The sequence below is a fragment of the Theropithecus gelada genome, chromosome 7b, assembly GCF_003255815.1.
Source record: "Theropithecus gelada isolate Dixy chromosome 7b, Tgel_1.0, whole genome shotgun sequence".
In the NCBI taxonomy this organism is placed as follows: domain Eukaryota; kingdom Metazoa; phylum Chordata; class Mammalia; order Primates; family Cercopithecidae; genus Theropithecus; species Theropithecus gelada.
The window spans coordinates 105,653,658-105,680,781 of record NC_037675.1 but is presented as its reverse complement, the minus strand read 5'-3'; the positions used below and the strand labels follow the sequence as shown (position 1 = coordinate 105,680,781).

General features: G+C 63.3%; 1 protein-coding gene across 1 annotated transcript; it reads right to left on the bottom strand.

Moving 5' to 3' along the window:
- ASPG (asparaginase) lies at nucleotides 1–27,124 on the bottom strand. Its single transcript, XM_025392474.1, has 16 exons — nucleotides 26,965–27,124; nucleotides 19,739–19,847; nucleotides 18,893–19,004; nucleotides 16,874–16,999; nucleotides 14,958–15,041; nucleotides 13,985–14,111; nucleotides 9,065–9,177; nucleotides 8,251–8,433; nucleotides 8,002–8,115; nucleotides 7,289–7,411; nucleotides 5,841–5,936; nucleotides 5,390–5,553; nucleotides 3,413–3,499; nucleotides 1,114–1,213; nucleotides 730–810; nucleotides 1–186 (listed from the first exon to the last, which is right to left on the bottom strand). Exons 1-16 carry the CDS (start codon nucleotides 27,044–27,046, stop codon nucleotides 166–168), a joined length of 1,722 nt encoding a protein of 573 aa, XP_025248259.1. The 5' UTR covers nucleotides 27,047–27,124; the 3' UTR covers nucleotides 1–165.

Sequence of the window (27,124 nt, the reverse complement as noted above, 5' to 3'; positions counted from 1 at the left end):
TGAGGCGATGCCAGAGACTTTATTGTCGTTATGCCCAACAAAGGCCTTCAGGCTTTGCATGAGAGCAGGCTGGGAAGCAGCCCCAGCAGTGGGGTCATGCCTGAGACCCCTCCAGCAGGCCACGGGAGGCAGCAATGGCTTACACTGCAGCAGGACGGCTTCAGGTTAGACACCAGGCAGCACTTCCTGAAAACATGAGGGCTCCTGAGAACATGTGGAGACCCAGGTAGTGTGTGAAGGCAGGGCAGAGAGACAAGCCCAGGCACCCAGTCTGTGCGGCACAGCCCAAGAGCCTGAGCAAACCCAGCTTGAGACTATAGGAGGGCCAAGCAACGGAGTGGGAATGGGGGTGTCAGCTGGGAACTGACCTGGGAAACAAGCAGTAGCACCCAGTCTAGGGGGTCCCAGTGGGGCAGGGCGCGGGGGCAGGGGTGGGTAAGGGGATGCTGCGCCCTGGCTGAGCCGTCAGTGCTCAAGTCTGGTCAGTTCCTTCAGGAAGCCCTCCCTGACTGCTCCTTTCTCCTTCCCCTCACCTCTAAACTGTGTTCCACCCCGGACATCCCCAGGAGGGGCTCTGAAGACCCTAAACTAGCTGGGATCCATCTCAGCCTCCTCTGGTTCTGCCCCCCTTGGTTATGCCCCCCGATCCAGCCCTGGAATCCAGGAGCCCGGGGATCCAGCCTGCACTAGAAGCTCATTTGGGGGTGTCAGCCCCGCCTAGGGACTTACTGGGCATGGGACCTGGGCACCGACTGCACCCTCCAGGCTCTGTAGAAAGGCCACCACTGCCAGGTTCCCGGCTGCCTCCGCCTATGGGGAAGCAGTGGGGAGGGGCTGCCTTGGGGCCACTGACCAGCAGCCTGGCCGAGGACCCCCATCCCCAGGACGCCCTCCCCCTCCCCCAGCCCACACACACAGGGTCCCAGCAGCTTCTTCACTCTCGTCACCCCCACCGCTCAGTGCCCCCGGGAAGGGGACCCAGTCTGTGTGGGTCCTGCATGGGGAGGGCTGGGGATTTGGGAGAGGGGCAGAGCAGGGAGCTGGTGAATTGTCCAGGTGTCCTTGCTGGAGGTGGCAGCCTTTGGAGAGGGTGCAGGGGGTGGGGGCACTCACGACGTGCAGGGCGCTGTGCCCATCATAGCCCGGCTGCCCCAGGTCAGCCCCTGCCTGCCACCACACCTGCAGGCCTTCAAGGTCAGCCCTGTATGCCAGCCTGGGGATGGGGACAGAGGAGGAGTTGCTGGGCAGCTGTCCATCTGCCCACCTGCCTGTCCCCCAGGTGCCCTGGACTCTCTTACAAAGCCAGCCCCAAACAGCTGACCCAGCAGCGACCTGGTCCTGCGGCAGGAGTCGCTGGGGGCCATCGGGCAGCCTGGAGTCTGGTTTCACCCAGTAGGTGGGACTACGACTCCAGTCATGGGTGCACATGCACAAACATACATGAACACACATGCACGCACAGCAGCATACACACCAGCATACGTGCACACACACAGGAGCACACAAGCACACACCCACACAGGCACACTCACACACGAGCATATATGCACACACAGGAGCACATGCGCCTTTGCACACACATACGCATGCCCACCTGCTGAGCAGCCCATGCCGGTTTCGTGTTTCACAACACCGCTCTTCCCGGGGCGGGGTCCGCAAAGGTGGAGGGAAAAGTTTGAGGCAGCCCAGTGGTTCAGAGAGGGGGACACAGGAGGCACCCCAGGATAATGGTTGGCCCTGGACCCTGGCAGACTGCATGGGGGGTGGTCCTGGCTGGGACAGGGGTCTGGGCCCACCTGCCCTGGAGCAGGCACCTGCCAGGCCCTCGCCAGCTCCTCCTTACCCTGCCACCCTCCTGGGAAGAACTCACTCCCCTCCTGGGGAGGCCAGGCACAGGCCAGGTAGGGACCCGGCAGGGAAGGCCCCACCCCTGGTGTGCAGGGGCTGGGGGTAGTGGCCTGGTGAGGGAGGGGCTGCCCCCTCTTCCGGAGGGCCCTTAGGGACTCTGCTCCTACCCAGGAAACAGCAGCAGCCCTGCAGTGGCACTGGGTAATCTCTGGGGCGATTCTGCTAGGTGGCCTCACTGGCCCCTCCTGGACCTGCCCCAAGAGGCCAAGCCCCACACACACTGGCCCCTGGGAAGGCCTGGCTGAGGGGCTCGAGTCCAGCCAGCAGCTCGGGCGGGCCAGGCCCACTTCCAAGCAGAGTCCCGGACCAGGATTCTGGTCCCAGTTCCCACAGGACCTAACTACTGCCTCAGTTTCCCCATCTGTCAGTGGAGCCAACAAGGCCCGCGTGGAGTGCAAATCTGGACCAAGTCACCCCAGAAGTCCCTTCAAAAGCAAGACCAGGGGTTGTGGGCCAGTCCCAGAGGAGGAGCCAGAGCTGCTAGTCCTCCTCCTGCTGGGCAGGCGCCTGCACCCACTCCCCTCCCAGCCAGTGAGCCAAGCCCCCGCCATCACCCACTCCCCGAGCCTGGGACTCTGGACTTACAGGGACACAGACCCCACCACTCACAGCACCCCCACTCCAGCAACCACCTGTACCCGGCCCAGGTCTCCTGCCTCCGATTCTCCCTTCTGGGTCCCTCAGAGCCATCCTGGCCTCAGGCAGCCCAGGCTGGGCACAGGAGGCAGCGCCAAGTCACCAGGCACAAGGCTTGGGGTTGGGGGCAGCGATTCTGGCTGCGGTGGACACAGTAGGATCCCTGCAGCCCTGGCCCACCTCCACCCACAACCAACACCCTCACTGAAGGCCTCCCTGCACCTCAGTCTCCCCAACAATAACACGATGTCAGAAGGCCTGAGCCTGCCTCGGTGGTCACTCGGGCAGCATGAGATCAGAAGGCACATTGGCCACTGGTGCCATGTGGCCAGCAGGTGGGGGCAGGGCCTAGGTCAGTTTATCGTAGGATGGGAACCATGCTGGGGAGAACAGGGCTCACGAGACCTGTCACCTGCCAGGGGCTTCAGCTCCCCTGTGCCCCACCCTCCCCAAATGCAGCCCCAGCCACCCCCCAGCCTACATCCCAGCCCCTCTCACAGCCAACCACCAACTCCCATACCCCTCCTCAAGCCCACCACACACACGCACGCATGCACACACACATGCATGCACGCACACACACTCATGCATGCACACACATGCATGCACACATGCACACATGTGCACACACGGACACCCTTGCTGGACTGTTCGCTCAGCTGATAACAACTCCTTCCCCTGCCCCATGACATGGTCCCAGGCAGACACCTCTTCCCGTCAGTCAGGCTGGTGCACACTGAGGTCAGCGGGCCTTGCCTCTGAAGCCCCCACACCCTGACTCACTTGTCCCTCCCAGCAGGTCTAGCTTTCCTTCCCCAAGCTGTGTCCCCCACATGCCTGGAACAGCAGGTGCTCTAGCTGCGCTCACCTGCACAGCTCCGTCCCTGCCTCCTCCAGCTCCTGGGTGGACAGGGAGGCCCCAGCTTCCCGCAGCAACCCAATCACACCTGAATGCCTGTGTGAGAATGAGCATGCTGACCTTCTGCCCTGGCCAGCCCAGCTCCGCTGCACCTCACTCAGGAGCCAGCAGGGCTCATGTCCTGCGCACAGAGACAGGGACCTACCTGCCCAGGACCCCACAGCCCTAGCCTCAGATGAGGGCCCATCCCCCCATCCTCTGCCTAGGCCCATGCGACATCATCTCGGGGTCCCACCACCTCCATTTGTCCAGAACACCTTCTTAGGGCAGCTCAGGTCTGCAAGGGGTAGGGGTCAACTCTGCGGCAGCCCCGCACCCAGCCCCCAGGGGAGGGCATTGGTTGGTGCTGGCGAAATAGCTCCTCCCAGGGCAGTCTCCCCCACCCATCCCAAGGGGACAGCCCATTCCAGAGAACAGCCTTACATGAGCTGACCGGCCCCACTGCACACCCAAACGCTGATCACACCCCGTGGTGACCTCCTCAGCCAGGCCCAGCAGACACTGAATCAGTCTGGCTGACTGCCCTTGGGGTGCAGTGGGGGCGGGGCACCCGGACAGTGGAGTCTGCTGGGGCTCTAGCAAGACCTTGGAGCAGAGGCACAAAGGCCCGAGGCCACACAGCCCATTGCATGGGGTGACCTAACGATTGTGCCGCAATCACTGGCCATGCCCCCACCCCTGCAAAGCACCACAAATCCCCCCCGTCACCCCATTTAGGGAGCCTGGGAATAGGTATGAGGCGGTGGCCTCCTCGCACCCCGCTAGGGCACAGCAGGGCCAGGCAGGCAGCCTCGGGGAGCCCGGCGGTAGAGTGAGGCCGGGAGACCAGTTGGGGGGTCGCTGTGAGCCTGGTCCTGTGAGTCAGGAAGGGACGAGGGGGTGGGCCTGTGTGAGCTCATCTCTGTGCCACCCACCCACGCCCAAGGACTCCCAGTCTAGAATCTCCAGTCCAGATCACCCCAGCCCTGCTTGGGGGGACCCTCACAGCCCCTCCCCCTCCTATCCACCACCCTGTTCTCTCCTGTTCTTTTGAGTACCCTGTCAATGCTCACAGAAGCCTGGAAAGAACCTTCTACCCCAGTCACTGACTTCATACAGGGCGCCACACCCCACCCCAGGGCTCACCGCTGGGGAGGGAGACCCACAGTTGAACACGGCAGGGTCATATGACCCCAGGCTCAGACACCCTGGCCTTCTCTCCATGGGACTCCTGAGCACTCCCTCCCCAAACACAACCCAGGGTCCTGCAGGCCAAGTCCTCCCACCCGCAGTGAGGAATCCCCAGGAACCCTGGGATCTCTGAGCAGCCACGTGCGTCTGGGCAGTGGCACCAGCAGACATGTCCTCGGCCTTCCCAGGCCCGGGGCTGCTGGGCGTCCAGGGGCAATAAAGAGTAGGAAGGGGAGACGGGACACAGATCCCGCCAGTGCTGGCCCTGCCCCCTACGCAGGGGTAGAGGCACACATTCTGCCTCTGCTGCTGCTCGGGGCTTTGGGAAGAGACACCAGCCAGGGCTTGTGGGTGGGGCAGGGGACCCCCAAATGCATGGGCTAGGCCTGTCCTCCAGGACCCGAGTTGCCTGTTGCAGCCCCAGATCTGCAGCCGAGTAGCCTGCTTTTTATTGACCGCGTCTGGCTGCTGGGCCAGGACCTTCTGCCCCAACTCCACCCCAGCCCCCCATACCCACAGGTGTACAGAGATGACTCGGGCGCACCGGGTCCTCCCGGCTTTGTCCATAACATTTTTGTTTTCTAGGAACTCCGGGCTGGGGTCTCACTGGGCCCCAGGCTAGCGGGGCAGCCTTTAGGAAGCAGGTGTCCTCCTCCTTTCCTAGCCCAGCCCTGGGAGGCTGTTTGAGCACAGGAGCCCACAGCCTCTCTGCACCCACCTGCCCAAGGCAGCTCTGCGCACCCCAGGCCCCACTACCTGCCCCGCACGGCCAGCAGCAGCGGGCTGAAGCCGTCCGTGTCCCGGGTGTTCACGTCCACACCTCCCTGCAGCAGCATGGTGACTGCCTCTACGTGGCCTCCCCGGGCGGCCGCGTGCAGTGGGGTTTGGCCGTTAAAGTCCACCAGGCCCAGGTCACTGCCCTGAGGTGACACAAGGACACGCAACCCCTGAGGGAGGGCCGGGCGGGGCCAGGTAGGCCATGGGGAGGGTGGGGTCCCTCTGAGGGTAGGGCCCAGCACAGCCCCTGCGCCCACCCTCAAAGCTGCAGTGAGACCCCACAAGCTGGCAGGACAGTCCTGCTGCCCAGTCTGGCCAACAAGGGCTTAGTGTGGTCAGTGGGTGGATGAAAGGCCATCCTGCCTAGAGGGTTCAGAGCCCCCGGGCCAGGTGTGGCTGGGGCTAGGCCCCCAGGGTCGGGGAGGCTCACCAGCTCCACAAGCACCTGCAGCACCTCCAGGTTGCCGGCGTGGGCGGCAGCACAGGCCAGGCTGGGCATCAGGGCATTCCGCAGGGCATCTGCCTCCTGGGTGGGGAAGGCGGCACCCTGGGACCCATGCCTCCCTCTGGCATCTGGTGGAACTGGCAGTCCCTGGTGCTGTGTGACCCCTGCCAGACCCCACACAAGGGCCCACAGATCCCAGGGCATGGGTGAGAAGGAACCTGAGCTGCCAAGTTGGAAGGCCTGTGGTGGAGCCTCAATACCCCACCCCACCCAGGCCCCCTGCCCGTGGAGCCAAGGCCAGGCCATGAGACCACTATCCAGCTCTGTCCCCAACAGGTGTGTGGCCAGGGCCTGCTACCCACCCTCCAAGACACCCCCATCTGCTCCCACCACTGTCGGGACAGAATCATAAGTCACCTTCGTGAGGAGTGTGGGAAGGGGAGCCAGACCCCTCCCCTGGGAGGAAGGCCCTGTTCCCACGGCTGCACCTTCCCAGAAGAGCCACCTGCCCCCAGCACCTGGCATCCAGGAGCTCCCCAAGACGCCAAAAGGCCGGGGTCCTGGCAGAGGCCTCACAGGTGCCACCATACCCAGCGGGCACAACATGGCCTGGTGACAAGGCTGCTGCCTCTGGCCTGTCACCCTAGAGCATTCAAGCCCCATGCAGCTGCCCTAATAACGGGCCATGCACGCCAGTCCTTTCCATCTGTGCATCACCTGCTCCAGCAAGTAACAGTTGTAGCACATGGCTCACAAGACAGGTCCATCCCTATAGAGGGGAAACTGAGGCACTGAGACCAGGGCAGGACCCCAGGCAGTGGGGAACAAGGCCGTCTGGCCTGCCAGGCCCCATGTCAGGCCTGGATGCTTGGTCCAACAGCCAAGGGGGCATGTTGCGGGGTCCAGGGAGGCCCCATTCCCCTGCAGACCCCAGGCCTCAAAAGCCCTCCTTCCTAGGTCTAGGCACCCCAGTTGTGCAGGGGACGTGCTCAAGGGCTGGTCCTCACCTCCAGGTTCAGGTGGGGGCCTGGAACCCCTGGTGCTCAGAGCCTGGGAGAGCCCAGAGCAAGCACCGCCCCCACTCACCCACCCGTCTTCTGGACAGGCAGCTCCCAAGGCAGCCCTGCACTAAGGCAGCGCTGCACTAAGGCAGCGCTGCCAGTCAGAAGGCAGTGGCCTGCCGAGCCCTGTCCCCCAGCCTCCCTGCTGTGTGCCCACCACCTGGCCCTTCCTGCATCCTGCCCCAGGGACCCTGCAAACCCTCCTTGCTGCAGACCCCAAACCCTCCTCCTGGGCCCCAGAACCAGGGTGTGCCTAACTGTTTGGGCTGGAGTGATGGCTACAGGGGCTCGTGCCTGCCTGGTGCATCCCAGGGTGACCAAGAGGATGCACAGCCCCCAGCTGCCACTCAGGCTCGTGTGCCACGCCATTACCTGGCTGCCACTCAGACTGAGGAGCCAGGAGACCCCACGGCCCAGCGTGTTGCCCTGCAGTGAGGGCTGGCACTCTTCCACCGAGGGTGGTGTCATCTCCCCACGAAGGTCCTTGGTCAGCAGCTGGGGGAGAGAACGGAGGCGAAGTGGCTCTGCAAGGGCTGGATGGACAGCCCAGAACAGCCTGGAGGTTCGGCTACCCAGACACAGGCAGAGGTTGCCCTCGGCCTGAGCCTCGGCCGTGTGTGCTTCATCCCTCGGGCCAGAGTGGGCCAGGTCCCCTCGCAAGGCCAGCCCCACTCCCTGGCCTTACCAGCTCGGGGTCTCCAGGGGCCCCAGAGGTCTCTGCCCAGCCCCAGGGGCTGGCAGCCCAAGGGTCTGGGGCCAGCTGGGTCTGAACCCTACCCTCCAGGAAAAGTGGGAAGCAGGAGAGGATTTCCTGGCGACAGTTAGGGGAACTTCAGGTCTCCATGCAGGCTGAGAAGGCACAAGGACAGGCGGAGCCTGGGCTGGGGGTCCGGTGAGGGCTGTGGGGAGCCTGGGCCCAGAGCTGCCCCTCACCACTATGGGGAGCCACATCCCTCCCCTTCCCAAACAGGACACACCCTGGGCCGGCCCCCAGGCTCTTCCGGCACCGCCCCAGGCATGCCCTGGGAGCCAGCTGACAGGCTTGTGCACACCGAGGGTCGCCCACAGCCCCAGAGCGCCCGCACCTCCTTCCTGTCATCCAGGCTCAGCCCTGGCTGGCCCAGCACATACGATAGCTTGGCCAGCGCGGCCTCCGACGTCATGTCGAAGCCTGAGATGACGCCGGCTCCCTCCATGGCCTGTGAGGAAGGGGCATGTGGGCAGGAAGGGTGACTCACCACGGCCCCCAGCCCGTGAGGGGTGGGTCAGAGCCCACCTCTGCCAGGCCCTCAGGCTGTCCCCTTCCCCGCTAGGCCCTGATCTCCTGGCACTACCATGCCAGCTGCATAGTCTGTGGTCACAGTCCCCTGGAGGCAGTGGGTACAGTTGACGATGACCAGGCCGCGTTTGGTCGCCATCTGCAGCTCCTGCAACAGGTCGGGCTTGGTGGGTCCGTTCCCCGAACCGAAGGTCTCCATGACCATGCCCTTCAGGGGAGGCTGCAAGAAGGCCCGAACCTGTGGGGCGGTGGTGGGAGGGAGGGCTGGATGGTGAGGGTCTCTGCCCTCAGCACCACTGAGGCTTGCCCCATGTCCTCCCAAGGAGAGGGACCCCAAGCCAGGGGCAGCTGGTGCCTGCCCTGCTCCCAGGACAGCAGGGCTCCTGGCAGGTGTGCATGGCTGCTGGCACCTGCAGGGGGCTGCTCCCCCCACATTCTCCCAAAGGGTCGCCCTGTCTGTAGGGACGAAGGCCTTGTGTGGCAGAACACCGTGGGAACACTTCAGAGAGGTGGGAGAGGAGCCAAGAAGGCCATCAGAGGCCCCAGCGCAAACGCCCTTGTCCAGCACAGCAGGGGCGGCTCCGAGCCAGCTGGAATCTGGGGGAGGACGCTGCCTCTAGGAAAGCATGGAGGACCCCGTTCTGGCTGTGAGCCGCGCCCCAACCCTGCCCACTCCCCAAGAGGCTGGAAAGCACCATCACCAAGGACGGGGACAGGGCCTGGGGCCGGTGTGGCCACACTGCAGACATCTCAAGTCCATGTGGGGTCTACACTGGCTGGTGAGGGCCCCAGGGAGCCTGGGCGCCATGGGAGCTGCAGAGGGCTGGGGCTCGGGGCTGCAGGGGCAGGATGGCCGGGGCGGTCCCTACCAGGGCGGCGGGGATCCCAGGGTAGAGGCGTAGCAGGCCCACATCCTGCTCCATGCTGCTGTGCACCACCAGCCCCGCCTTCCCGCCAACCTTCCGCACCAGCTCCCTGTTGACTGATGACAGGGAAGGGCCTATGTGGCACCTTCAGGTCTCCCGCCAGCCGAGACCCCAGCCCAGCGCCTGGCCCTCTGCACAGGCCGTCTCCTCCCTTGTTTTCAGAGCCCTGAGCCTTTGCACCTCAGTCCCCTTGCCCTGCCTCCTCTCCCACAGGCAAATCCTCCCAGGCTGTGGCACAATCCGGCCTGTGCCAGGCTCCGCAGCATGCACGGGGCTGCGGGAGGAGGCACTCAGCCAGCGAGAGACCGATGGGCAACACAGTCTCAAGGGTGACAGCCCAGGAAATCTCCGCTGGCCAGGCAAGGGGGCAGGAGGGTCCCGCAGAGATGGAGGCCCGGCTGTGCCTTGCAGGCTGCATGGGGGCGTCAGGCGGGCGCAGAGACGAGGAGGGCAGGTGTGCCCAGCTGGGGAGCCACCAGCAGTCGCTGTGCTGGGTCACAGGCGTGGGGCAGCATTGTCGAACCAGCCAGCCTCCTCTGCCCCTTGCTGGGCACCCACTGTGCCCACTGCCCACCGGCTCAGTGGTTGAATGAGTGAACAAATGGACTTTCGGATCCCTCACCTCTGGGGAGAGAAGGCCTCCATCCAGTTCACCCCAAAATCCTAATGTGCACCCATCACCCCCTCCCCACACCCAGGGTGGGTGATGGTGGAGGTGCAGGCTCCAGGTGAAGTGGAGAGGGATGGATATTTGGGGTCAGTGCCCCTTGAACCCATCCATGCAGACGGGCTCCCCAGAGGGCATGCCTGTCCTCGAGCTGAAGGCCGCCTCTCTGGCAGCACTCGAGCCGCCAGGGTTCTTCCGACCTTCTCGCTCCACTGTGGGTGGGGGTGGGAGGCTGACACCGCAAGCCCAGCCCCCAAACCCTCAGAGGCCAGCGCCGAGGATGGGGTCCATTCCCTCGGCCCCTCTCCACACTCATGGCAGCCTCCAGCAGAGCAGGGCTGGATACTGGGGACTCCCACCGCACTGTGCGGTGTCAGAGCCTGCCCAGGGCAGTAAACACCCTGGAGGCCGGAGAGCCCAGCCCAGGGAAACCGAGGCCCAGAGGCGGGGAAAGGCCTGGGTGCCTGGAGAGCCCGGCACAGTGCTGGGACAGGAACCTGGGCAGGAGGACCCCCACACATGGCTCTTCCTCCTGCCCTCAGGGAGATGTCACCCATGTGTCTCTGGCCACTTCCACCAGAGCAGCTTGCATGCGATAAAAAGGACTTCCCTGGCATGGTGGAGCTGAAGAGGGGAGATGTGGGGTGCTGGGGATGAGAAAGGGGGGAGCAGGGACCCGGCAGTGAGTCTTCCACCCCCACCAGTGCCCACAGCATCAGTCAGGCCCACACGATGGCAGCGTGAGATGCCCTTTAACTGACAGAGTGTGTCTCAGCTGGACAAGCAGATAAGGCATCAGCACAGGGAAGGAGGGGGCACCGCTGCCACCAGCAGAGAGTTATGGCTGCAGAGGGGGTTATTACACAGAGACAAAGAGGGCCCACGCCCACCCTGCACTGACCGTCGCCTCCTGACGGTCTGTGGAGGCCACCCCTGGGACCCCAGTCCTTCCTGTCCAGGCCTGCTGGAGGTCAGGAGAATGATGAGCCCGCACCCAGCAGCTGAGAGGAGCGCCAGGTGAGGCCTGCTGGCTCAGCCCCTCACCCCCCAGGAGGGACTATGGCCCTGTTTTACAGATACCAGAGCTTAGCACAGGAGCCGAACGGTGTAGTCTGCAGCATCAAGGCTGGATGTGGCACAGCTGGGGTGGCTGGGACATGTCTGGGAGGGAGGTGGCTTCTCCCAGTGCACAGGGAAGGGCTCTGGGGCTCTGCGTTGGAATGACCCAACGAAAGGACCCACGGCTGGTGCGTGACAGGCCTGGCCTGACCCCACAGCCATGTCCCCTGCTCCACCCTCCTCTGCTCTAAGGGCCCCAGCAGAGTGGACCAGGGCCAGGGTTCAGCACAGAAGGGTAAGGGTGCAGGATTTGCCTGGGGGTGACGGTGTGGTCTCCTCAGACACACGGAAAGGACAGGGCCAGCAGGGCCTCCTCCAGCCTCCCATGCACCCCCCACTCCTTGGTGCCGAGCCGACTGTGGACAGGAGCACCAAGCCCGCCCATGACTCCCAGACCAGCCCAGCCCAGCCCCTCACTTCCCAAACAGTAGGTAAAAAGCCCAGGACAAGCCCTCGACAGGGTGCTGGTAGCTGGCATCCCGGCCCAGGCTGGCATTGCTACCCCCAGCTGGTTCAGAGAGGGTGAGGGTGCCCATTGCCAACCCATGCCCCTCCCCAGGGGCCCCAGCCGCCACGCCCTGGGCAAGGCCTGAGGTTTCTCAACACCGGGTGCCAGAACCGGCCCGGCAGCCTGGCATCAGGTTCCCACACCCACATGCATGTGGGAAACACTCAGGGGTGGGGGGCTGGGACCGGGACAGCCTCTCGTCCAGACCAGCCTTAGAGCTACGCCCAGGAGCTGCTCCGCGGCCCTGGGCCTGAGGCCGGTGTGTCTTGAGCCTCGTGGCCTGCCCAGGCTTAGCACCCTGTGCTGGCAGAGTCCCTGGAATCCGGAGCACGGTCCTCTGCGCCCTGCCGGGGCGGGGTCCACCCACCAGCAGAAGCTCCACTCCTGAGCCCCAGATAAGGTGTAAATCAGGCCCCACAGGGGAGCCGGGCTTGCAGGGCACCGCCCACACCTCTTGCTGCTCCTTCTCCCTGGGCTGGAGGGGCCGAGTGCCAGCATCCAGCATGGGCAAGCAAGCCAGTACCCCACCAGCACCAGCTCACAAGCTACCTCCTCCAAGAAGCCTTTCGGGCTGCTCCGGCCCTTGGTGAGCAAGTGGACCCTGCCCAGGCCCGAGACCCGGTGTGCTGCACACGTGTCAGACACACTGATGTGTTCTGGGCATGACACTCCCTAGAAGGTGCTCGAGGGAGCAGCAGTCCCCCTGCTGGAACAGGGACACAGGCAAGGACCCTGGGGAGCTCCAGGGCCTGGCATGAGGGTGCCCTGGGAAGGGTCTGGCGGGGCAGGGGCCTTCCTGGAGCACCCACCGGAAGCCAGGGACAGGAGGGGCTCTGGGCACGTCTGGCTGCGGGGCCGTCTGCAGAAACAGGTGGAGGCAGGTGATTCTGAAAGCCCTGGCATCTTTGGAGCTCAGGGTGTGAGCCCAGGACAGGAGACAGCGCAGGCTTGAGTCGGTGCCTCCCTGTGGGAGCCTGGCTCTCTCTGCCTCCGTTTCTCACCTGTAGAACCAGGCAGTTTCCTCTGTTCTGTCCTGCTGAGGGGCCCTGGGGCAACAAGCAAGGCCGCCACCGAGCCCGGACTCCCACACGCACGCCTTGTCTTGAGTGCCAAAGATGCCGGGGCTTTCGGAATCACCTGCCTCCACCCGTTTCTGCAGACGCCCCGCAGCCAGACGTGCCCAGAGCCCCTCCTGTCCCCGGCTTCCGGTGGGTGCTCCAGGAAGGCCCCTGCCCTGCCAGACCCTTCCCAGGGCCCCCTCATGCCAGGCCTTGGAGCTCCCCAGGGTCCTTGCCTGTGTCCAGGAAATCTTCCGGGAGGGAAGTGGTGCCCCAGCAACCCACAGTCCAACCCTTTCTCCAGGAGGGTCTGCTCCTCCTTAAAATGGGGAGCGGGGAGTGGGGAGCGGGGAGCGGGGAGCGGGAGCAGGGAGGGGGGAGGGGGGAGCGGGGAGCGGGGAGCCTCTGCTGCACCGGGAGATTCCCTAGGAAGTGCCTCCTCAGGCATCCAGTGACCTTGTGGGCTTGAGCCATCAGCCCGCCATGACCCAGGCCTGGATAGAAGCCCAGCGTGGGAGAGGGGGCACCTCCAGCCCACCCCCCCAAAGACAGGAACAGCTGCTTCAGTCCTGGGCAGGCAGCCCCACCCAGCCCCAGGCGAGGCGTCAGATGCGCCCAAAGGAAGGCCAGTGCTGCCAAGCCCTGGAGCCTCCCCCGGGCTGGACCCCACCTCAGTCAGTCAGGATGAGACACAGGGCAGGTTTGGGGCTGCCACGAGACAGCAGGGGGCCAGGGTAGGCAGGATGCGTCCCGCAGGAGGGAGGGGACGCTCCTGCCGCCTCAGGGAGGGGTGCTGGGGTGGGGTCAGAAGGACTGGCCATGCCAGTCATGGACCTGGAGCGGGCAGGGGCCGGGTAGAGTCCAGGAGGCAGGGGCTCCCTCAGGAGCCGCACATCCCAGACGGAGACACTGTAGGCCAGGGAATGACTTCCGGCAGGCCATTGGAGTGGCCCTGCGTCTCAGGTGAGGTCTGGCAGGGCAACGGTCTCTGAGAACAAGCCCCAAGGCTGCTCCTACAGCCAGGGCCAGGGGGCGGACTGGGCCCCCCAGGAGGAAGCCTCAGGACACAGGACCGGCTGGAGTCAGCCCCGCAAGGATGGCTGGGCTGCCCGCCGGAACTGGAGGACAGAAAGAGTCCCTGAAACTCCCGGGGACAAGGCTATGGCACACAGAGGTGCGGCAGAGCCAGGTGGTCATTGAGGACCTCCTAGGCCAGGGGCCAGGGGTTGGGCAGGACACACGAGGGCCAGATGCCCCAAACCTCTCTTCCAGGTCTCCCGCCTCTGAGCCTACAGGGAGCTGTGGAGGCCGCCACCTCTGTGGCCACGCAGCAGGCCTGTCCACGCAGCCCTGGCTTCTCCACAGCCCAGGCCAGAAATAAGCCAGGGCAACTCAGAACCAGGCACGGTGCTCTCAAATTCTGCCGAGTCCCAGCCACGAGCTCCCTGCAGCCACCCCTTGGCCAGCACCAGCACTGGGCAGGCACCTGGCCCTGCTCTTGCGGGGCTTACCTGTGACGTCAGCACCCACAGTGGCCAGAGGCGGCAGGTTCGGGGAGCAGAAGGCCGCGAACCTCCGAGCGTCCACCTTGGTCGTCCGGTTGCCCCGAAACAGCTGATTCTGGAAGAAGAGGCAGACCTGTGGGAAGGAAGCGACAGAGCTCAGAGCAGCGGCCACCCTGTCCCTGACCCCTCTGCCCTCCAGCTTCCTCCCTGCCATCAATGGGGTGCCCAGGCCCAGGGGGAGGCGGGACTGTAACCCCACCCACCACAGGCAGAGACCCTCCTGGGAGCAGGTACCGCTCCGCTCAGACCCTTTCCTGCCCTGCCACCTACCCCCAGGCTAACCGGAGCCTGCAGAGGCCTGGGGACCCCAGCGCCTGGGGTGTGCAGGTGGCTGGGTGGCAGAAGGGCACCGTACTTCCTTCCCTTCCCACATGCCCACTGCCCCCATCCCTGTTTCTTAGAGCGCCCTGGGAACTCATCCAAAGGTGCAGCGAGCACAGCTGATGCTGGAGACCCCCTGCCCACGGTGAATGGGAGTCCCTGAGGCCCTCAGGAGCCGGTGTCGGAGCTCTAGTCAAGCTGCTCAAGAGCCTAAGGGAAAGCCCCTGCCCCAAGGCTGGAGGATCTTTGCACACATCTTCCTGGGATACCACATGACAGGGAAAGACATGGAGGAGGGCAAGGGACACCCTTCAAAGCCATGCTGGCTGCAACCTATTTTTATAGAAACTTGTATACATATCTCTAATGTAAATATCCATCATAGGAGGTCTTATAGAAGCTTTCATATATATCTCTAATGTAAAACGTACATACATATCTCTAATGTAAATATCCACAACGTAAGATCTAGAAGACAGTGCACCCAGCCATTGGCAGTGGCGTCTGGGGAGGGGCCTAGGGGACTTTGTTTCCCGGCTGCTCTCTGGCTCCCGCCCCCGCCCCACCTGCCCCGCCTCCATGCGTGCCAGGCAGGTACCTCTGGGATCACATACTGGCCGGCCATGAGCAGCGCCCCCAGCAGGTTCTCACGGCCGTCGCTCCACAGGGCATGGATGGACACCTGGGGGAGAGGCCACGGAGGAGCTGAGGCCTGGGAAGCCCAGAAGCCTGGGATGCCCAGCTCATCACTCCAGGGAAACCTCCAGGCCCAGCCCAGGAGCCCCAGGTGGGGTGTGGGAGAGAGGACCGGCAGGCTTGGACTGCAGCAGGCAGCCTGGAGATGGGTGTCTTGGGGGAACAGGGTGCTCAGAGGGGCTGGGCAGTAAGCCCATCTCCAAGGCCGCCAACAACAGCTGCCCCTGCGGACGACGCCAGCCTGTACCCAGGACCTCAACCCACCCACCAGCTCCCTTTACAGGTCCAAGAGCCGAGTGCTGGCAGCAGAGGCCAGCCGGTCCCCATACTGGAGAACACATCCCAGGCCTCCCACCCCAGCTGCCCTGCCCAGCTCCCTTGCTACCCCAGCAGAACTGTGGGCTGGAACGAGGGTGGTGGGGGTGAGGGGTGGGTGGGCTGTGACAGAAAGGAACTGCCTCGCAATGCCAGGCACAGAACAGCTCCTCCCGCAGCTGCCTGTGTCTAGCATGGGCGACCGTGCCCTATGGTTGACTGAGTAGCGTGTCCCAGGAGGGCGCAGGTGGCCGTGCAGAGGCCAGGGTCTTCAGGAGGAGGCGGCCGGGCAGTGGTCAGTGCAGAGCCTCTGGAGGGAGAGAGCCCTGGCAGGGGGTGGCAGTCCTAGGTCCTGGGTCCTGGGTGCCTCCCTGGCACCCTTATGTGGTGCGTGGCTGTGGGTGAGTCCTTGGCCTATAAGCCTGTTTCCCCATGGGTATAACAGGGATAAGGATGCCCCGACAAAGGCCAACATCAGGGAGAGGAGAACACGCATGTGAACATTCCTGGGGCCCGCAGCGCTCGTAACTGTGCCCTTGATTCCCCTGGAGAGGCCCATGGGACGCTCTGCTGCCCCAGGGCTCGGGAGTGTCTGGGAAGAGGAAAACCAGCCGGAGTCCTGTCCCTCCTTCTCGAGCTCTGGGACAGGAGGTGCTGCTCCCCCCCTAACGGGTGTGCAGTGGGCCCCGGGGAGACCCCGGAGGGACAAGGGGGATGGCTCCAGGTAAGCAGAGCGGGATGGCTGAGCCGCCTCCCTGGACTGCTCCCCGCAGACCTCCTAAGAGAGCCTCCATGGAGTTTCCTGGAGCTGCCACCAAGCTCAAAGGGACATAGGTACCAGGTTCCCACACAAGACCTTAGCCTCAGCCATGGGAAAGGATCCCAAGGGGCTCAGGTGCCCACTGCCACCCGCAGGCAACAGGGACCCCTAGTCAGCCTCTAGCCGACCTCCCCTGCCACCTCCCCTTAAATCCAGTTTTCCAGAACAATCCACTGGCCTTGGCTTACGGGATTTGTGCTGGGTTCGGTTCAGAGAAGCAGGAAAATCGTGTGCCAGGGCCCCCAGGATGGCATTGCCTGGAACCACAGTGGGTGGAGCAAAGAGAGGGACAAAGGCAGGGACGCGGTGGGGGCCTCCCGGCGCTGCTCTGTGTGTAGCCATCCTGCTGCGCCAGACGGAGAGGTGGGCAGCGGCTGCGAGCAAGCATCGGGAGGAGAGGAAGGCACCCCCAGGGCCGAGGTGGGCATGGCTCTGGGGGCTCCAGGGCCTCACAGCTCCCGGGGCCACCAGCAGGAGATGACCCCCTCCATGGGGCAAGTGGGCTGGCACTCTGGCAGGACCTGAGCACTCGTGAGGCCCAGCACGGGCCCTGCAGCAGCCAGCTCAGGAGCTGCTGGGCTGAGCAGGAAGCCCAGGATCCCGCAGCGGCCGCCGGCAGCACAGACTTGACCTGTGGCCTCAGGAAGCCCCGATTCCTAGGAGCCCCGGGCCCCTGAGGTTACCTGGGCCCCAGTGAGGATGACGGTCTTCTGCAGGTTCTCCAGCATGAAGGACAGCATCGAGGCAGCAAAGGCCATGGTGTCAGTGCCGTGGATGACCACAAAGCCGTGGTACTGCTTGTAGTGCCTCTGCAGGAGGGGTGCGCACTCAGGCAGGCCAGCCCCTCAGGGAGCAGGCGTGGGGGAGGGTGCAGCAGGGGGAAAGGGTCCAGATGCAGAGGGGAGGACTCGGGGGAGGCGCCCATGGGGCCCTGGCCTGGAAGTCCCTCTCTGGAAGGTGAGCACCTGGCGTGGAGTCCTGGGACCCCCATGCTCTCCCTGCCCCGAGGCTTCCATGCCACTCAGGTGCACCCACTGTGCGCTGAGGCTCCCCTCAGAGCACTCAAGAATGAGTCCCTCCGAGGGGCCTCTGCACATTCCTGCAGGGTGGAGGGTGGGAGAGCGCCTCACATGGCAGCAGGGGGCTGTGGTGGTGTATGAGCCTCGAAGCCCAGACGGCGGATCAGGCAAGAACACAATGGTGGGCACAAGGACGCCTGCAGGGTCAAGGCACAGCCATGGCCAGGAGCCAGCAGGTGACCATGGAGGTTGCCTGGATCTGGACCTGGGCCGGGGGGGCAGGACACTGAAGGGCAGCAGTGAAGCTGGCCATGCAGGGACGTCTCCTGGCCACCACCCCCTGGAGGGTGGCAGGTCCAGGCTGTGGCTGCCAGGGCACCGTTCCAAGAGCCCAGGGTCCCACACTAAGCCTGGGCCTGCCTGGTGGGCTATTGAAACACCAAGCCCTGTAGGCCCGGGGAACTGCAGAAGAGCGGAGGCCAAGGAGGGGAAGGGCGCCCTCTGCTGGCCACTCGCGGCAAGACGGCAGGCTGGGCCCCTGAGCTGAGAAGGCCTTTGTGAGGCTGTCCAGGGCTGGTCCCTGACCACAGGGCACCTTCGTGGGCCTCAAACAGCAGTCAGGCCTCGTCCGGTGAGGGCTGCCGGCCACAGATGGAGGAGCCTGTCCTGGGTAGTGCTGCCCCCCACCCCGCTGCTGGGAAGGGGAAGCCTAGGTGTTCCCACTCAGGGGAGCAGGGGGTTTGTAAACGAAGCAGGTGAGAATTGGGACTGGAGAGGGCAGGAGGCCCCCGCCAGGGGAGGCAGCTCAGGTAACATGGGAGCGTGCTGTGGTGGGGGAGAATGGAGAAGAAAAGCTGATGAGGTGGGGGGTGGTTCTGCCTGCAGGGTGAGAACACAGGTCGCTGTAAACCACAAGAATCTGCAAGAAGTGCTGTGGTCCTAAATCCACTAAGACCCCAACTGGGGAGGGGACGGACAGAGGGCAGTGAGCCGGTCACCAGCTAGGCACAGGAGCGTGTTGGCCCTCGAGGTAGCATCACACACCATGCCCCAGATACTAACTGAGACAGGCTAAGATAGCTGTTCCCACTGTGTCCTCGCCTGGGAAGTCGACTTGGCCCTCTACGTCCACCCCCAGCTTGCATGAGGGAGGGGGCCTCAGAGTCTTGCCCCCAGCTCTGACATGTGGACCCTGCCCTTTCCTAAAGCTGCCATTCCCAGATGCTCCCAGGCCCCAGGCTGGGCAGGCGGACTCCACCCCAGCCCCTGCAGCTCCTCACCTGTCCCAGAGTGTTTCTGTGGGCCACTGCCCATCCACCAGCCCCGCCCATACCCAGAGCCCTGCCCACACGCATAGCCCCACCCACACAAATAGCCCCACTCCCACTCTACAGCTCCACCCACAACACAGCTCCACCCATGAAACACAGCCCTGCCCACACAACACAGCCCCGCCCACACCCACAGCCCCCAACACTCCACAGCCCCGCCCACTCTCCACAGCCCTGCCCACACTCCACAGCCCCGCCCACACTCCACAGCCCCGCCCACACTCCAAGCCCCACCCACACTCCCCATTCCCATCCATGCTCCCTAGCGCCACTCACACCCAACAGCCCTGCCCACTCTCCACAGCCCCACCCACACACCACAGCCCCACCCAGCACTCCCCAGCCCCACTACCTCGATGGTCTGGGCAACGCGAACCCACTCAGCGATGGTCATGTCACTGGAGTCGAAGAGGGGCTGGCACTCCAGCACGGTGTAGAGGATCCTCTGGTTGGGGGTGGCCGGGCTGTGGGACGGGAACAGCAGGAGGCGGAACTGCAGGCTCCTGCTCTGCACCTCCAAATGTCCTGACCTGCTCTGCTCCCCTCTGGCGGAGCTGGGGCCCCTACGCCAAGGGCTCTGCACATAGCAAACTCTCAGCATCCCAGGCACAGGACCCCTTCCACCTGGAGCTCCCCACAGGGGCGAGGATGTGGGTCAGGATGGGCCACTCCCAGCAGTCTTCTTCCCACAGCAGCTCGGAGAGGGGGGCTGGGACCAGCCCATGCCCCGGCAGGAGAGGCTGCTGGCAGGAGGCTCGCCTGCGACGGCTGTGGCGGTCAGCCACCACGAGGGCAACTCCCAGCTCACCCCCAGCTGTGGGGGACATCAAGGAGCTGGGCCCAGAGCAGAGAAATGGAAGGATCTCCATGCTGGGGGCAAGGCCGCCTGGGCCAGCCGGCTCCTGATATACAGGGTGCCTAGATGGGGAGTCCTCATCACACTTGCCGAACCAGCCTGGCTGGGGGTGTGGTAGAAGGGCAGGGAGGGAAGGTGGGACCAGGCACAGGGGCACCCTCAGAGCTCAGGCTCTGGTGGAAGGCGGCTGCTGGTCAATCCTAAAGCCCTGTGAGCTGAGGGGATGTTAGAGACAGGGGTGAGCAAACGGCTCACGTGGGCCTGGCCAGCAGTGCCCAGCCTCGGGTTCGGTGCCCCCCAGCAGCCATGCCCTGCCCGGGACCGGGAGGAGCCCACACTCACGGCAGCACCAGGATGTCCTCAGAGAGGCCGCAGGCTCGGGCATGCTGTTCGTCATGGAACATGGGCAGTGTCCTCAGGATGGCAGCCAGGCCCGTCCCAGGCACGAGCACTGCAGGCAGAGTCCAGGTGGATGGTGGGGTCAGGGACTGGCAGCCATGGCCTCCTCCTCCCTCACTGAGGGGCAGGATCAGAGCTGGTGGGATGGGGCTCCTGTCTTATGACAGTCAGAGGCTTGGAGGAAGGGCTATGGCTGCCCCTGGGACGCCTCAGAGGGCAGGCCGCTGACCCGCGTTTGGAAGCCATGGCTTCCTGCCTTGGAGCCCATGGTGATTCCTCATTTCACACCTGGACAGCCCCAGGAGCTCTGCCCAGGTCTCCAGCTGCTCTACCCAGGCCCTGCCCCTGCTCCCACCCCTTCTCCAAATGCTCAGTCCACACTCCTCACCAAGGTCCACGGAGCTCAGCCTTTGCCTCACTGTGGATGTGCTGCAGGCTCTGCCTGGAAGTCCTGCCTCATCTCCACTTCTCACCCAGTAGGTGCCTCAAGACCCAGATTGGGGCACCACCCCCAGGAAGCCCTCCCAGATGCCCAGGCTGTAGTGCTGTTCCCACATTCTCCCTCACTGACCCTCAAGCTCTGAAAGGGCATGGACTGTGTGACTCCCTCAGGGTCCAGCCCACGTCCCCTTCCCCAGCTCCCCGAACCAGAGGGCCTCGCACACAGCAAGTGTCTGTGCGAGGTTGGCCCCACCCCTAGCAGCTCTGCCACCTTCCTGCAGCCTCTGCATCTCAGTTCCGTCCCATAAACGGAGACCTGGCCACACCACTCATTCCCTGGGGCCAGCCACTCAGTGTAAAGCCCTGACCCCTCAGCCACCTGTCCAGGGCCTCCAGCCAGCCCCAAAGCTCCCTCCTGGCCCTCCCTTCCCTCCCCCAGCAGCAGTGTCCTATCCTATCCTGCAGACCCCCGCCATGGTCACCTGCTTTCCCCTGTCACCCTCTGCAGCCGCACCCATCTCCTATCACTGGTTCACAAACTAATCCCAAACTCGGCGATTTAAAGCAGCCCCCTCTGATATCCCTCCAGCCGCACCCCTGCCTGCCGTCGCCCTCCACCGCTGGGCTCAGCCCGGTCTCCACATCTCTGCCTGTTAAGTCACCGGCCCCAGGACACCAGCCCCTTGGCCCCATGAAGGTTTATGGCACCCATGATCTTCTCTGGCCTTACACAAAGGCCGGTGGAGCCCCGGCGACGTTTGCCGGAGGACTGGATGATACAGGTCGGCGGAGGTGCAGCCGCTGACAAAATCACCCCGCCAGTAGGGGTCAGCCAGCAGACGGGGGAGGCAGAGCCCATGCGTGTTTGTCTACCCGTCTACCCTCCGAGGCGCCCAGAGCGCAGCCAGGACACGGGCTGCCAGAACAAAGGTCTGGACTCATCAGCCCTGTGAACCCCAAGGACCCAACCTCAGACCCTGGGCATACAGAGGGCCAGGGTCCACCCCACACTGGTGTCCAAGTGTCCCTGTCTCATGTGCGGTGGGTTGAAAAAGCATCCTAGAAGATGTCCACATCGCAGGGCCCGGCGCAGTGGCTCAGGCCTGGAATCCCAGCACTTTGGGTGGCTGAGGTGGCGGATTGCTTGAGGTCAAGAATTCAAGACCAGCCTGGCCAACATGGTGAAATCCCATCTTTACGAAAAATACAAAAATTAACTGGGCATGGTGGCGCACACCTGTAATCCCAGCTACTTGGGAGCTTGAGGCGGGAGAATCACTTGAATCTGGCAGGTGGGGGTTGCAAGATGGCACCACTGCACTCCAGCCTGGGTGACAGAATGAGACTGTGTCTCAAAAAATTAAATAAATACATAAAAATAAAAAAGATGTCCACATCCCAATCCCCGGTACCTGTGGGTGTCACTTCATATGGAAGTGTCTTTGTGGATGTGATATTAGGGGTCGTGGGGGTCATGGAAGTGTCTTTGTGGATGTGATATTAGGGGTCGTGGGGTGGTAGGTGGGCCCTAAAAGCCCTCTCGTGTCTCCTTACAGGTGGGAGGTCACAGGGCATGGGGAGGTGGGAGGCATAGAAGAGAAGGCCATATGACGACAGGGCAGAGCGGCCCTTGGAGATGCTGGGCTGGATGACTGGAGTGATGCGGCCACAAGCCAAGGATTGTGGCATCCACCACACAGCGGAGGTGGCAGGGGCAGTTCCTCCCACAGAGCCTCAGGAGGGACCAGTGCCCTGCAGCACCCCGGCTCAGCCTGGGGAAACCCCTCTCAGGCCTCAGCCTCCAGACCCGAGAATGAACTTCTGTGGTGTTCAGCCGCCCGGCACAGTGGCCACAGGAAATGAAAAGTCACTCTCCACTCCTTGTGGCAGGTGAAGCTGGGGTGTCTTATGGGAAGGTGGAGGGACACATCTGGTTTGGCTTTGTGGGACATACGTTGCGCAAGGTCACCTCCAGCTGCTGCTGACTCATGTGGGGGAACAGCTTCCAGAAACTTCCAGGAATGCTGCAGAGTGGTAGGCATGGATATGGGCCCTGCTGTCCCTGCCAGGGGGATGTGTGGGCACCACAGGCGAAATCAGCCAAAGAAAAGACTAAATTCTCTTGGTGTCCTCTTCGCTCAAGCAAAACACTGAATATGTGCTTTGCAGTGGTTTGTATGGCTCATACCTGTAAGCCCAGAATTTTGGGAGGCTGATGCAGGAAGATCATTTGAGCCCAGGAGTTCAAAACCAGCCTGGTCAATTTCTTTCTTTTTTCTTTTTCCTTTTTTTTTTTTTTTTTTTTTTTTTTTTGAGACAGAGTCTCGCTCTGTTGCCCAGGCTGGCATACAGTGACGCCATCTCCACTCACTGCAACCTCCACCCTCAAGGCTCACGTGATTCTCCTGCCTTAGCCTCCCAAGTACCCGGGGGCGTGAGTAGCTGGGATTACAGGCATGCACCACCACGCCTGGCTAATTTGTTATTTTTAGTAGAGACGGTGTTTCGCCATGTTAGCCAGGCTGGTCTCAAACTCCTGACCTCAAGTGATCCACCTGCCTTGGCCTCCCAAAAGTGTTGGAAGTACAGGCCTGAGCCACCATGTCTGGCCAAATGTTCCTTTTTCAAGCCTATACTGTCGCCAGTAAAGTTTTCTTACCAACCTGCAAGTGAACCACTTTCTAATTCTGGGGCTCCAGCACCTCACCCCGCAGTCAATGTGCCATTCTAACAGGTATGCAGTGGGATCAGCTTTTTTTGTTTGTTTGAGACAGGGTCTCACTCTGTCACCCAGGCTGGAGTGCAGTGGTGAGATCCAGGCTCACTGCAACCTCCATCTCCTGGGTTCAAGCAATTCTCATGCCTCAGCCTCCCCAGTAGCTGGGACCACAGGCACCCACCACCACATTATGGCTAATTTTTTTTTTTTTTTAAATATTTTTAGTAGGGGTTTCACCATGTTGTCCATGGCTGGTCTTGAACTCCTGACCTCAAGTGATCCACCTACTTCCGCCTCCCAAAGTGCTGGGATTACAGGTGTGAGCCACCGCGCCTGGTCAGCCGGAGCAATTTCTTTTATTTTAAAGAAACACCGTCTTTCACACCTAACTCTGTTTGTAACTCGTATTACTTTTCTCAATGAGGGCCCTCCAAAAGCTTCACGGCCTGCAGAACCTCAACGCTCCGGCCCTGCCTGGAACCTCTTCCTTGGCCCGTCCAGGCAGGTGCCTGAGTTCGCTGGTGACCTGGAAACTCCTCAGCCCCTGTCAAACACCTGGAAGGGAGGGCCCCACTGTCACCACGAAGTCAAGCTTCAGCTCAGAAACTCGTGAACGTGTAGCACCCGTTCAGGAAGGAGGTCCAGGCCACGGGCACAGACCCCGCTGCAGTGACCAAGAAGCCACGGGCATCACTCCACCCACAGTCTCGGCTGCTGGGACCCATGTGGCCAATGGGCAGGGAGCTCCTCTCAGCTGCCTGGCCCCAAAGCTCCGCCCTCCCTGCTGTGCCTGCAAGGAGCCGGGCTCAGGAGGGACTTTGGGACAAGCCGGCAAGTAGGTGGGGCTCCCAGTTTGACACAGGAAGTCTGCAAGTTTCTCGGCCGTATGGAACGTGGCCACTGATGCCAGCTTGGGCTTATCAGCCGTTTTTGGATTCACTCTGCCCCTTGACCTGTGATAGCTTCAGTGAACTCAGAGAAGGGATGGGTCAAGGGGCGTCCCCGCGGGCATCGCCTCTGCCCTCCCTGAACTCTGGCAGGGCTCCAGGTGTGCAGCGTTCCACCCACAGGTCGCTGTTTACCAGCAGGCACAGAAGCTGTTCCAACAGCGACAATCCAAACAGCTTTACTGTGGCACGGCCACCACTCCCCTCTCACCTCCCCAGGGAAGGCCAGAGCCCACGTCAGCAGTGTGGAGGGAGTAAATCATTGACGCCTGGCGGGGCTGGGACTCAGGGCAGTCATGGGGGTATGGAGAGGTGGTTCGCCTGGACTCCGGGCCTGGCTCCCTCCCTGGCCTGTGAGTGCTGCCCTCGCTCCTGGAAGCCTTGTCACTTCCCACACCATGAGGCTCTGCATGTCCCCAAAGGACGCCTGACTGCCGTCACACAGCAGAGCTGGCATGAGGGCCCCTGGTCTCCCACAACCCCGGCCCTCGGGCTCCCCAGCTGCTCCATGGGCGTGCGTGGTCCCCTCATCCAGGAAGACAGTGGGGACCAGATCTCCTGTCTCTTCCTCCTTCGTCTTCTGGGGCTGAACCATGGGCTCCCTAGAAGCCTTCCTGAAGTGGAGAAGGGTGAGCAGTGAGGATGCCGGCAACGGGGGCACAGGAGGGCCTGGGGCTGACAGCAGTGTCCTGGAAGCCCTCAGCATGGAGCCAGGAGATGCCACCTCATCCTGTGGTGAGAGAGACCCTCACCTTCACGAGGGCTCTGAAGACATGCGCCCTCACCGGCTGGGACAGGCTGGCTGCTCCAACCTCACAAGGAGTCGTGGGGAGCCCATTCCTGCAGGTTCCTAGAAGTGGATGCCCCACTTGGGTCAGCTAGCAACAGCTAGGGGTGACTTCACAGTCACACGAGGACGGGCTGCTGAGCACAAGCCAGGACCCCAGTGCACAGAGCACCGAGGGATCTCAGAAGGCTGCTTCAGGTCTGAAGACTGATGCCCCACACCCAGTTTCCAGCATCAAAGTCTCTTGTTCCCCACCCAGACGCAGGACCTCACAGCCTCTTTCAGAAATGTGGTTCACGCATGTGAGTGCGCCCACAGGCTGCTGCGGTGAGCACGCAGGGGCCAAGCGAGACGGGTGTGTGGCGGGGTTGCAGTCAGAGTCCACCTGTCCCTGCAGCTTGGACCAGTCAAGAAGTATGTGTTGAGCTCAATGAAATTGCAGTTGGCCACACACCAAGCCTGAAGGGGTAGTGTCAGGGGCGTCGGACCAGGCCCCAGACAGAGTTCCCAGGTCCTGTCCCTGCTCAGGGGCAGCTCTGGCAGGCTCCGGCCCTGCTGGGCTCCCCCCTACTCTTTCCTGCACCTTGCAGGGCTGCTCCTGGCCTGGTCCTCTCCCACCTTTGTCCTGCAGGCTTTGTGTCCTCAGAGAAGCCCTCCCTGGGCTGCCTCAAAACTCCAGCCACCAACACACCAGGCCCAGCCCACAGCCCGTGCAGGGCCCTGGCAGATCCTGTCCCTGGGACTAGCTCCTTAATGCATGCCATCCCTTCAATGGCAGCCTCTCTCTCTGGCTTGTGAGGGTCAAGCACAGGAACTGTGTCACTCTATGTCAGTGGAGTGTCACACAGGGGCGTTTGCCAAACTGAATGACTGTTCCATTCACAGGCAGGGGGAGAAGCGCAGAGGAGGCTCCCAGCAGCCTGGACAGCCATGTTCCTGGGGCCTGGGTCCCTCATGGACGAGCCCCACTAGGCTTTGTCTCCTGGGCTGGGCACGGAGTGGGCCTCCAGAGGGTCTGCACCAGTCACGGTGCGGTGGGTGGAATCTGAGAGTACTGACAGAGTGCTGGTGGCTTCTGAGCGGCCACTTCAGCGGAAAGGGGTGGCCAGGAGGGACAGCTGCTGGGGAACAGGCCGTGAGAGGGGGTGGGGAATGGAGGGACAGGGAAGTGGTTGGCAGATGGGCAAGGGACAAGAGAATGTTCTGGTCATGCCAGGGGAGGCCCTGGGGCTCTGGCAGAGCCGGAGAGGGTCCCAGCCATCTCAGGAGGGAGAGCTGCGGTGGACACAAGCAGTAGTGTGGGGAGGGGCCAGGGCAGCAGGGAGTGGGAGGAGGAGGAAGAGTAGAAAGGGCTCCCGAGGGAAAGGCAGGCAGCGGCCCATGGAGGGTCGCAATGAGGTTCAAGACGGGCGAGGGGGCTGTTCTGGCCCCGAGGGAGGGAGCACCCCACATCACAGCAGAGCCCACGTGGGGGCCCCAGGAAGGTCCTGCCCTCCTGGGGAGCGCCCAGGCATTCTGGAGGCTCCAGTGCAACTGTCCTCTCCCCATCCTGGTGGCCTCAGGCTCCCCAAGCTACCATCCTTCCTGTGCCCAGCCCAGGCTGGCAGCACTGTGCTGGAGTACCATAGAGCTCGGTGCCTGTCCCAGGCCTTGACCCTACCCAGGCAGAACTCAGTCCGGGTGTAATCGCTGGTCTCTAGTCAACTAGGTCCACACAGGGGCAGAGGAAACAGGGCTCTGAGGCCACCTCCAGTGTGAACGCATGTGTCCCCGCAGATGCCAGGTGGCCCCAGTATCGTGCCAGGCACTGCTGCCTGACCAGGACCCCAGGGAACTCAGGGGATGGGGACACCCTCCTGGGTGTCGCAGGTGAGGGGTCCTCGCAGCCTCCTAAGCCTTCCCGGCTTGTGTGTCCAGGGCAGGAGGGGCAGACCAAAGCCCTGGGGCCCTCCTGCCCCATATTCCAGGGCTCTAGGGCGCTGGCCCTCAGGGGCGCAGCGGCAGCACAGGGCGCCTGGCCCCAGGGTCGCAGGGCGCTCCCAAGAGCACGGCGACCACAAGGACCCACCGCGACCTCCTCTGTCCAGGTGGGGGCTCCACGCGCGGGAGCGGCGGTGGCCGGAACCCGAAGGAGAGCGACCCCAACCCGCAACCCCCAACCAGGCGCGGATCTGACTCCCCCACAACCCCCGTGGGTGCAGGAGGGTCAGAGGCTCCCGGTCTCGGCCAGGTCCAGAGGCCTCCCCCCGCCCAGGGCGCCGGGTCTCAGACTCACCGCCGAGCTCACTCCGCATGCCAATGGTGCCGCCGGTGTAGACAGCCAGCAGCCTCCGCTCGGACCCCACCGCGCGCGCCATGCCGGACCAGGGACCACGGGAGTGGACGGGGGGTGCAGCGGGGACGCGGGGCCTGCGGGACTCAGGGACTGCCGGGAG

What these genes read in the sequence shown, in the direction of transcription:
- ASPG (XM_025392474.1), bottom strand. Translation starts at nt 27,046, where the DNA reads ATGGCGCGCGCGGTGGGGTCCGAGCGGAGGCTGCTGGCTGTCTACACC. An exon ending in CAGACTATGCAGCTGGCATG is followed by an intron (nt 8,116 to 8,250) that starts GTAGTGCCAGGA and finishes CCTTCCTCACAG; the next exon opens with GCCATGGAGGGAGCCGGCGT. An exon ending in GGCACAGCGCCCTGCACGTC is followed by an intron (nt 811 to 1,113) that starts GTGAGTGCCCCC and finishes GCTTCCCCATAG; the next exon opens with GCGGAGGCAGCCGGGAACCT.